The following is a 12,016-nucleotide window of genomic DNA, read 5'->3' as shown; positions in this document are numbered from 1 at the left end:
GGCTTCTATCTCAATCCCGTCCTCAGGCATGAGGGCGTGCTGCTCTACTTTCTGCCTTCCTACCAAGAGCACGTCTGGGGCCAGGGAGGCCAGCGGGCCGTCCTCAGAACCTGCTCCCTTATGCCGGAACCGGGTGGGGCAAAGGTCTGCGGTTCTTGTCTCACGATGGCCGATGGCCGGGGCGCATGAGCGTGCGGGGGCAGGGGCACAAGACCCTCTTCACACCGTGCTTCCTGGCACAGCCCTGACAGAGTATCGACCAGCTGAGTAACATCCCACTGATTTCCAGGGTCAAGTCGTGAACCTTGTTTGTGTAAGTTTCACCTTCCACAGTCTGGAGCAGAAGGGGGGTGAGAAGTAGGACCCTGACCCCCTAACCTGTTCATAAATGTACACAAATACGTGTGTGTACGCTCTCTCACAGAAGGGCTAGGTCGCTTTGTGGTTTGGGAAGGCCTTGAGGACCTCTTTGCCTACCCAAAGGTAGAGAGAGGTCCCCATCGGAGTTGGTGTCTCCAGTGGAGATTTAAATCAGCCTTCAAACGTTACAAAAAAAAGGGGGTGGCCTGGGTGGCCCAGTCGGTTAAGCGTCTGACTTTGGCTCAGATCATGATCTCACAGTTTGTGGTTTTGGGTGCCGCACTGGGGTCTGTGCTGACAGCTCAGAGCCTGGAGACTACAGCCTGCTTTGGATTCTGTGCCCCCCACCCCGCCACTCCCTCGATTGCACTCTCTCTCTCTCAAAAATAAACATTAAAAATCAAGAAATAAATCAGTCTTCAGAGTAAATAACAGGGGTGAGTGGTTATTATGGCAGTCAAAGAGACCTGGAGAAGGCATGCAGAGAGGAGGATGGAGTTTCTTTTTTATTCTTTTAATGTTTATTTATTTTTGAGAGAGAGAGAGAGACAGAGAGACAGAGAGAAAGTGAGGGAGGGGCAGAAAGAGGGGGGACAGAGGATCCAAAACGGCTCTGTGCTGACAGCAGAGAGCTCCACGTGGAGCCTGAACTCACGAACCGTGAGATCATGCCCTGGGCCGAAATCAAGAGTTGGGCGCTTAACCAACGGAGCCCCTACAAATACAGTTTCAACCAAGATGAACGTTAAGAGCCAGGTTCCAGAGCAAGACTGCCTGGGCGCAAAGGTTTAAAGACTGGCTCCGTACAACCTGTGGGACCTTGGGAAGGTTACTCAACATCTCTGTGCCTCAGTGTTCTGTAAAATAAACATCATAACAGTACCTCCTTCATGCGGTGGTTCTGAGGATTTGTGAATATGTTCAGAAAATTTAGAATGATCTCTGAAAGCAGTGACCTGCTACGTGCTTCTGTCATTCGCACTCACCTGCTCTTGCTACAGCGCCATCTAGTAATTCCCTGGTTTTTTAGGCAAGTGCATTTGTCTTCATTCCTAAGTGCTGACTACAACAAGTGCCCCTCAATTCCCGTGGCCCACCTCCTTGATGTGTCCCCTGGAAATGCTTTAGGGGTCAAACTGAAGGAACACCAGTCAGTGCCCTGCTACCCAAGGGCTGAGACCCAAGTTAGGTTGCTCAAACCACCTCAGCCACAACGGGAGCCAAAAGTCAGTGGCCCCTGAATACTTCGGGTCTAAGAGGCCCTAGAAGACCATCCCAAGAAATTGGGGTATTTGCTCTGGCCCTGGAAACCTCTCGAAGTTCTGCATCAGAAGTCTCCAGTATGGGGTGTGTGCAACACAGGATGTGAAAAACCACCTCCTGGGGGTGCCTGGGTGGCTCACTAGGTTGAAAGTCCGGACTCTTGATCTCAGCTCAGATCATGATCTCCAGGTTCGTGGGATCCAGCCCTGCGTCGGGCTCTGAGCTGACAGAGCGGAGCCTGCTTGGGATTTTTCTCTCTCCCTCTCCCTCAAAATAAATAAACCTTCACACAAAAAATAACCTCCTGGATATGAAAAAACAATCTTAGAATGTTTCTTTATATTAATGTGTAATCCTGACTTTTACTAGATATTATTTAATGATATTGTATACTATGTATACAATTTATAAGTAAAGGGTATACATCCATATTAAAGGCATTTTCCCAAACGTGGGTTCTAATAGAGACAGTTCCTGGGGTTGCAGGGTTAGCTAAGAAAGCATAAGGATTTGAAATGAAATGAATTAAGTGTAGAAACAGGGAGTGACCCGAGAAGGTGCAGAGGAGATAGAGCCTGTGGCTTTATACTTAGGAGCTGGAGAGAGGTGGGTTCTCCCCCACCTGTCACCCCAAGAGACCATCCATGCACTCCTGGAAATGTCAATATTGTTGCATAAATCAGCAGATTTCCTCAAAAGTGCCTCAAGCTCAAAAGGGCACCTGGCTTGGGGTCTCGGACATCTGGATGTCACAACCTCAGCAGCTCTCTGCCAGGGCAGAGATTACTGTTACTGAGAACACCCAGGCAAACAGGTTTTTCTCCCTGATGCATTTAGAGGACACTGCTGGCTTCCCTCCTAAGGAGGATGACACCCTTGTTCGTTCATTCAGCACAGCGCTCCACTGATGGCTTAGAGCAGGGGTCAGCCAACTTTTCTACCAAGGGCCAGAAAGTAAATATTGTCAGCTTTACCAACCAGATGGTCTCCACCACAACTACTCAAGTCAGCTGCTACAGCGTGGAAGCAGCTAGAAATGATACGGGAACAAATAGGCATGGCTGTGTTCCAGTAACTTTATTTATAGACACTGAAATTTGGATTTCATAGAACTTCCACGTATCAGAAAATATTATCCATCATTTGGCCATAAACCATTTAAAATGTAATAATGATTTTTTAGCTCAGGAGCACTAATCAAATGGGTGGCCAGCTGAATTTGGCCCATGAGTGAGAGTTTTCAGACCCCTAGTTTAGAGAAAATACTAGTTTTGTTTTGTTTTAAGTGTGAACATCTTCCCCTGTCTTTGATCCGACACAGTAGAATGAAGTATTGTTTTCTTATTGTAGGTAAATTTTTATGAAGCCCCCAGAAGTTTATTAACAAAAGATAATTCAAAGAGCACAGGAATGCAGGACAGAGAATCAACATATAATCCCCTTTGTTGTCAGTTTTTATGCAAATTACATATTCAACATCACAGAGGTGGTAATCCTTGCCTTTTGTAAGGGGTGCATGGAAATAAAATTGCCTTAGTTACTATTATGCAAACCAACTAATGGTTAAAAGAGCCCAGCCTCACACAGGAGTGGTTCTAGCAGGCTGACAATGAGAGAACTCCGACAGAAGAATAAATGGGTATTCCTTTTCATCTGAACCAAGATATGAATTATTAACGGTGGATGGCATTTATGATGTCAAAAATAAAAGAAAGAGTATTTTGTGCCATTCTTCTTACGGTGCAGTGAAATACTGAAATGTAAATATCAGTAATCGACCATAAAAGCAACTTAACTTGCCTGGGTTTCAAAACGTATAATTTAGTATCATAATGCAGTTAACAAAATTGCTATGCTCTACTTCGGGGTAACTGGAAGTTACAATAGTCTGAAGGTGCAGGGCCCTGTGTGCCAAGTTCTGGACCAGAGCTTCGGTTTTCCCATGCCTCAGCCTTGGTTCAAGTGCAGCGTGTATCAGGTGCTGTAGCAAACCAGCGGCATACTATTTTCTAAGTTTCCTTAGCAATGCGAAGCTTTCTAACAAGGGCAGTTCTCAATTATCTTAACTGTATCAATTTTATTGTTAGATGAATGCTCTCCAGCACATTTAAGCATGGCATTTAACCAGTTATTTTGCAAATGGCTACATGCTCTGGAAAATGCTTGCCATTCTTTGCGCAGCCTGTGGTCGTGTTCAATTCAAAATATAGATTTAGTCCAGGAGAGCTCTAGGGTTGATTGAATCATATGCAATTGTCAATATCTGACCTTTACACGGTAATTTCACATGACTGAACCTGATAGTGCTTATGAAGCAAAGTCTCAGTTTGCCTTACAAAGTAATGCGACATTTTCCTAAATAGGTTTCCCCCCAGCTTGCCAGATAGGTAGCCTGTATCGTTAAAGAACACTTACCAGCATTAGGCATATGCCTTTTCTGTCCTGCATAATGACTATGCTTTCTTGGAGTACTTAAATTCATCAAATATGTTAACGATGGCACACAAAAAATTAGTTTTCTTTCAGATCGCCTGTTGGACAAAATAAGCTTACAACCCCCCGTTAAACTTCTTTCATTTAAAAGAGACTCAGGTAGCTAAATGAATCGTATTCGGTTTCTCTCATTATCATCACAGACATTAATGGTAGAAGCAGGTCATAATGCTGGTGGGGAGAGAGGATGAGAAGGTGTGTGCACACACATACACACACACACACACCTTTGATGAGCTCCCGAGCAGGACCCCCCCCCCCGCCGCCGCCTACTACGCACAGACCACCCAGGGTGGGGGGCTGAATACACACCTGTGCTCGTGCGGTACGTGCCCGTGTGTGCTGATGGCAGAGGGTCCCCCTGGCTCTGGCTGAGACTCCTCATAGGGGGCTTCTGATAGACACGGTCCTCATAGATGGGGTCTATGTGGTGCTCTGGGGACTGCAGGGCCCGCAGTTCCGGGCCCAGGTGGCCGTGCTGGCTGCTGTACGAGGCCCGGGACCCAGCTGAAATAAGCGAACAGGAGACATTAGGACCCAACCAACATTCAGACAGAACTTGTTTTATCAAAGACATATTTGAATTTGTTTTTTGCACAGAAATGGTGAAATCTGCAGAAAATCAAATGAATAGCATGAAATGGCAGCAATATGTCAAGCTAATCAGCTTATCGGCATCACCCAGCTGCCTTGCTTTGCTCCCAAACCTGATCTCCCTATAAGGATGATAATGATTCTGAGATAAATCCACCCTGAACAGGGCCAGCGAAACATCATTTTTCTCAGCCTAACGAATGTGGCTGGCTTCCTTACTAAAGGAATCAGGCAGACAAGTCGAACCTAAAAACCTCTTCTTATCCCATAGTCCTTGCACCTTAAATTCTGCAACAGAAATTATTATGTAAAATGATGAGCAAACAAATAAACCATGATGGCAAGCTATCCTGATGTTGTTCCTGAAAAGTGAGCCAGAATTCGTTCTCATCAGCAGTTTCTTCCCGGACAATGAATGAACGGAAATGTCTGGACTTACAACAGCCTACATCTCTAAGAGAAGCAGATTGTAAAGAAACAGGTTTTCAAGTCACATTTCCTATTACTCTTACCCTCCAAACTGAAGCACCTCACTTAGTCTACCTTCCTCTAAAAAAACAGTACAAGTGGCTGTCACTAACTGGTTGAATTTGTAAACTGAGTCTGCGCATCGCTCGCATTGTAGTATTTGTAAGTCCTTATTTGTGTCATTTCCTCGCACTGTATGGGAGGAGGTGTCGCTCTGAAACAGTGCTGTGGACCAGGGAACCTTTGCGGACCCGAGGACAGAGCATCCTGCGAGGGCTAAGAGGTTCAGCTGACACACGGAAAAGATGTTGACCGAGAGCCAACATCGCACCTGGGGTATGGTCAGAATCCCAGAAGCATCATCTCCACTGGGGCAGATGGGAGGACACCGGGGGACAATGAAGGATGCAGGGCAGCAAGGAGAGACGGTTATCTCATGGCGGTGAGCGGAGCACACACACAAGAACCGAATGAGGCGGAGAGCGGACTTTTGGCAAGACCCTTTGGCTAAACCTTCAAAGCCGATACCCACACGCCATGCTGGGATTTAACTGACAGCCCGAACTTGGGAGCTCCCCACTCCATTCTAAGCAATGGGATTTTGGAATTCCTTGATTTCAGCAGTGTCTGCGGGCAGCTCTATCTCTGTGTGGCCGTCCAAGGCAGTCACCGGTGGCCACTTTAGAGACAAGATCTTCAATGCTCAGTGACTCTGCATTGCTTCTTCAGGATCATGTAACCCCCAGGATTTTAATATTCTCACCGAGTATATTTGAGAAAAAGCCCATTCCAAAGTTTCGAAACTGCTGGCAGATAAATACACGCTTTATTAGTATATTGTACACAGGGCTGTTTTAAATTTACGTAAACAAAACAGAGCATTTCTGAATGATTGAGGCAGTGCTCAGAATTCTATGAATTCAGCGTTAATAAAAATTACTGAATGTTTTGAGGAAAGGGAAGGAATAGAGCAAGTTAGTTCCTTACCTTTCCCTTTGCTAGTAATTAAATCAAGTCTGATTTAGATAGCGTTCAGATGAATGATAGGTTCAAAATAACTGTTTTGCATAATTAGCTTCATTGCATCTGATTTATCAAATGCCAACATCACACTGAATATTATCTCATGTTCATATTTTCCAGGAATATATTTAAGTATGATACGCCTTGAGTTCCTGCCATCAATTCTTCCTTCTTCTGGAGGCTTTCTTAATATTGCCAAAGACTTAACAAGTGTAAAAATCAAGGCAACAGTCATTATATCCAAACGTTATATAGTTAAATGAAAGCCATCCATCACTCATAGATTTAGAGTTATAACTTCATCATGTTCTTGATTCTAAGTCTCTAAAAACACCCAACAAGGGAACCACAAAAAGACCTGATGGTCTGAGTGGGGACAGGATGTGAGGGCCAGCATTTACTGGGCATGAGGAAATTTTTATAGAACCACGATTCAGACGTTAATGACCAAGGGTCCTAGGCAAGGAGCAAGAATCTTAAAGCCTACCCTTAGCACTGCTTTTAATGGGTAATTGCAAAGATTGCAGGGATGAATGAAGTCAAAAAGGGAGGACTGAAATGACCAAGGAAATGCGCAATGCTTTTTAGAAAGAGATATAGCATCAATTAAATCTGAAAATTTACAGATAACACCACCCTGCTAGTCCAGGAGGAAGCCAGCAGCACGGGGAAATAATCACGGAGCAGAAAGGGCTTGTCATGTTCCTCCACGCCACAGTTTCATTGGGTCAGAGTCCAGCAGGCACTGTTTTCATTTGACCAGCAATATGAAAGTTATCGTTTTTAGACTGATGTGCAAATAAATTTCTACATGTTAAGTTTTGTATCTGTCGTTTACATGTAGCAGGTTAGTCCCTATTAACCAACAGATTGATTCATTCAACATAGGGATAAAGGTACTCAAGAAAAGTAAAGCAGGGTAAGGGGACAGCAGACAAAGTGTGGTGCATACTGTTTTGATAAGGTGTTCAAGAAAGTTCTTTTTGCTTATTTGACATTTCAGCGGAAAACTTCCGAAGGCCAGAGAAAGCCATGATGGAGGGAGATCCACGTGGTTCCCAGACAGAGGGAACCAGCCGCGAGAGCAAAGGCCCCTCCGTAAGAAATTCATTTCACGGTATTTATGGAAGTGATTTTATCAGTACCTATTTAATCCATATTGTCTTGAAAAAGAAACACAGTGTATGGACTCTTCATGAGTTCAGACTACAATTGGTTGTAAGAACTGAACAGATTTCCTTTTTAACTCAAAATTTCACAATCACAATAGCCACATTTATATCAAAGGGATTTGGAATATTCACTGGAAGATCACACTTAATGAGCTCATGAGAGCAGCACAATCTCTGAGATTCGGCTCAAATTTACATATATGTAAATTTGTATGTATGTATACACATATATATAACACATACATATATATATGTATATACATGTGTAATACACACACGCACACACAAACAGCCTTTGAATTTTTGTTCCTTAGAACATGATTAATCCTCAAATCTTCATTTACTTTCCCAAGAAATCATCCAGGGAACTCTTTGGAAGGCTGATTCCTGGACATAGCCCCGAAAGATTAGGACTTGGTCTATTGAGCAAGGAGAGGCTGTGTGCCTCTCTTAATGGCACCCTCTCACCTCATGATTCTACTGCAGAGATGACAGTGAGAGCCCCCCTGTTTTAGATAAAGAGAGAGAGAGGAGACAGGCATATTCAAAAGAAAGAAAGAAATGCCTAATAAGTTGTAACATTCCATTTATCATTTCTTGCTTTCTTCTAATAATATAATTTACTACCACATTATACCAATTACTTTACCGGACGGAATGAAACAAATACATTCTGGTTTTAATTGGGACCCGTTTACATTCTTTTAGTTCTATAATATATAAGTTATGACCCTCTAATTTAGTATGAATTCACTCGCTTTTGCAAAGAATAAGTGTTTGCATGTTTTCATCTGGAAATATTAATATTAGGTTCTGAAAGACATACTGCCTGCCATTATCTGTTCTTCCCAAATCTGGGAGCCAGTTTCAAACGCTCACTGGCAAAGGGGGCACCTGGGTGGCTCAGTCGGTTACACGTCTGACTTCAGCTCAGGTCATGATCTCACATGAGTTCGAGCCCTGGGTCGGGCTCTGTGCTGACAGCTCAGAGCCTCGAGCCTGCTTCTGTCGGATTCTGTGTCTCCCTCTCTCTCTGCCCCTCCCCCTCTAGCGCATGCACTCTCTCTCTCTCTCTCTCTGTCTCTCTCTGTCTCTCAAAAATAAATAAACATTTAAAAAATTTTTCAGGGGCGCCTGGGTGGCTCAGTCGGTTGAGCTACCGACTTGGGCTCAGGTCATGATCTCACAGTTTGTGAGTTTGAGCGCCGAGTCGGGCTCTGTGCTGACAGCTCAGAGCCTAGAGCCTGCTTCCGATTCTGTGTCTCCCTCTCTCTGCCCCTCCCCCACTCATGCTCTGTCTCAGAAATAAACATTAAAAAAATTAAAATAAAATAAAATAAAATTTTTTTCAAATGCTCACAGGCAAAAATAAGGACCCAAATGATACAGCAGTCTGTTGGCCAGAGCAAGCTGACTCAGTATTTGTGAACAGGTGGCAGAGACAGGCAGTTTCATTTCTGATCTAAACAACGGTATTCAGAGGAAGAAAAGGCCAAAGTAAAATCTAGGAATTCAGGTTTCTTGAAAATTGTGAATCCAGTTCAACATCGATGTTTATTAGTAAAACTGTATCTTTGAAGTGCAAAATAGAACTTTTTTTTAAGTTTATTTTGAGAAAGAAAGAGAGAGGGGAGGGAGGGAGAGAGAGAGAGGGCAGGGTAGGGGCAGAGAGAGGGGTCAGGGGAAGAGAGAATCCCAAGCAGGCTCCATCCTGACAGCACAGAGTCCGACACGGGGCTCCAACTCACAAATTGTGAGATCGTGACCTGAGATGCAATCAAGAGTCAGACGCTTAACCAACTGAGCTACCCAGGCACCCCAAAATAGAACTTCCAAAGAGAACTGTGGTTTTTGGAATAGTAGCAGATTTTCCCCTCGCAAATTCCCACTGAACTCCTTCTCCTGCTGAATACTCCAATATCAGCGGTTTGATCCCTGCTGATACATTGGAGTCACTAAGCAACATGGCCAGGCAGCACGGCCCATGCAGGTAGGTAGCCTGTGCTGTGACAGTTTATGGCCCCGGAACAGTTATTCTGTAGACTTTGAACCTCTTAAAACTTCTAGCCCTTGATATTTGTCATTATTAATCTCAAGAGGGAAAAATGATATCAACATATAAGCACTTTTAGAAATAAAAAAAGCCACTTTGGCCAATATTATTTCATACATGTGTGCTAAGTAAATTGCTCAAAGATGCAAATATAGCATCTTAGATCTAAGGAATACTTTACCATAATAAAGACTTGTTTAATTCTTGGTTTTTGCTTTGGACTCAACTCAAAATTCCAAAATCTCCTCCCCACTCCTATGCTAATTCACTAGTTAATTTCAGTATTTAAGAGACACCAAAATATTTCCTATGTATCCTGAGTCAAGTCCCTCCACTAAATTTCATTTGCAAATGATCATTAATTCATTGAATTAGTTAGACATCTTATCCCATGTTGTTGTAAATGTTAAGATATATGAACACACTTCCTAGACAGGCTACCAGCCATATTTCAGACTGACATTTGGAAGGGAGACTATTCATGTATATTCAATGACAAAATCTGCATTGGAGCCTAATAAGTTCAATGCAACAGGCCATCTGATGATATAAAGTGATTCTACAAAAAGTCTGTTTTGGAAACCTTTAGAAAATGCCCTTCTGTTTCATGTATTTCATGAATCCTAGATTTTCATTCGTTACAGTAACTTTGCTATCACAAATAACGTGAATGCTCATACAAGTCTCTGACCAGGTACAAAACACAGGATTTATTCCTGTAACTTGATGATGCATTTTGCAATGCAACTTAATTATGAGACCGCACCACACCTTTTACCAAATGAATACTGTATTCTGTTTGGGCTCAAAGACTTTCCACCAAGCATATCTTAAAAGTGAAAAATCACTAGTCAGGAAGTAGCATTTATGGTGCCCGTGTGATCGTGTCCCTTAGAATAGCAGGTGTCCCTCATTCTTTCTAGTATTTTCTCTCTTACCACGAGCATTTCTTCTCAAGCTGTTAGAAAACCAGGCTTCTTTTGTTCATTTCCTTTTGTGACAGGCAGGCACGTGTAAAATAACGAGACAGCAGTAACGGGGAATAACGAGCAATGAGAAGTCTGTTATCTTTACATTCATAGGATGGACCACTTCTATGTTTTCTTTGCAGCGAACAGTGCATGCTTCTGTGTCTGCACCAGAGTGGATGGCGTCCTATGGCAAAACTCAGAACTCTGAGTGAAAACACACTTGTCCAAGATGGTACAAATACTAGTGAAAACACACCAGGTAAACTCAGTGGTGGCCTGGAGAGTGTCCTCATTATCTGCTTTCGGTTTATCTCAGGCTAGGTAAAGAGCTGCTCCAAATGAACCAGCCATGGATTTCGGTGTTTCTCCAAACACCACCGGCACGAATCTTCTGATTAAAATCTAGGTTCTGGCTCAGGTTTGGGAGAGGCCCCGAAGTTCTGCATTTTTAACAAGTTCTCTGACAATGGTGGTGCAGATGGTCCACACACGTACTGGTTTAGCCACGGACACGTACCTTGGCTGCTAGGGGGCTTCAACTTAGGCACCATACTGAAGCCCTGGGGACCGAACTATGGATTCCTTATCTCTCCCTGCCTTACTAAGCAAACACGATTGCAACAACAAAGGTGCAGGCCGAGGGTGCAGCCAGATGCTGACCATGCTGATGGGGCCTCAGCAGGAACATCGGCAGCTGGGGCCAGCAGGTGGCTGTGGCGGCCACCGCATGCGGGCATCGTACTGGCTGCCACGGGTTGCCTGGTCCTATAGGTCAGGCTTCCACCTGTGGGCTGCTGCAGAGTGACTGATCTCAGCTCTAGGTGGCCAAGGCTCCGACACCAAGGGGCATATAAAAGCCCATCTTTCCTACAGAGGGCAGACTTTTTACATATGGGTGGCCAGGAATGCTTTTGCTGCTTTTGCTATGCTTCTAGGAGGATTCTGGGGAAGCAAGTCTAGGTTCCCTTCACTGCTTCGGTGCACACCTATGTAAGAGTTCGGTTCAGTGCTTCCCAACCTTGGGAGGACACACATGGCGTTCACCTGGAAGCCTTTTTAACAGTATTGATTTTTGGGGCCCCCTCCAGACTACTGAACCGGGACCTAAGGGGATGGGCCCAGGGAACAGAAGAGTTCAAACACTCCCCAGACGTTTCTAAGACAAGATCTAGCACTGGATGGTTAGGGGCAGGCCTGGTAGATTTGGGGCCAATGTAGGGTCTTGAGGAGTGCATGCCAAGGTTTGGTCCTCAGCAGAGCCCTTAAGACTGCAGATTTAAAATACAGAAATCTCATGGGGCGCCTGGGGGGCTCGGTCGGTTGAGCGTCCGACTTCGGCTCAGGTCATCATCTCACGATCTGTGGGTTCGAGCCCCGCGTGGGGCTCTGTGCTGACGGCTCAGAGCCTGGAGCCTGCTTCGGATCCTGTGTCTCCCTCTCTCTCCGCCCCTCCCCCACTCTCACTTTGTCTCACTCTGTCTCTCAAAAATAAATAAATGTAAAAAAAATTTAAAAAAATAAATAAAATACAGAAATCTCTGTTCTTGGATGGGTGGTGGGGGGAAAGGAGTCACCCCCCTTGGAGGGGGTGCAGGTTCTGAGCTTTGCAGGAAGGCAGC

General features: G+C 44.4%; 1 protein-coding gene across 2 annotated transcripts in view; it reads right to left on the bottom strand.

Annotated features, from left to right (window-relative positions):
• The window catches only part of CTNND2 (catenin delta 2), a 940,792-nt gene that overhangs the window by 374,134 nt on the left and 554,642 nt on the right, over positions 1 to 12,016 (bottom strand). For both annotated transcript variants that reach the window (XM_043601021.1, XM_043601022.1), the window contains exon 8: positions 4,429 to 4,623. In XM_043601021.1, the coding sequence (XP_043456956.1) occupies positions 4,429 to 4,623 (195 nt within the window). The remainder of the gene's footprint in view (positions 1 to 4,428; positions 4,624 to 12,016) is intronic.

The sequence above is a fragment of the Prionailurus bengalensis genome, chromosome A1, assembly GCF_016509475.1.
Source record: "Prionailurus bengalensis isolate Pbe53 chromosome A1, Fcat_Pben_1.1_paternal_pri, whole genome shotgun sequence".
In the NCBI taxonomy this organism is placed as follows: domain Eukaryota; kingdom Metazoa; phylum Chordata; class Mammalia; order Carnivora; family Felidae; genus Prionailurus; species Prionailurus bengalensis.
This window is presented reverse-complemented; position numbering and strand designations above follow the sequence as displayed.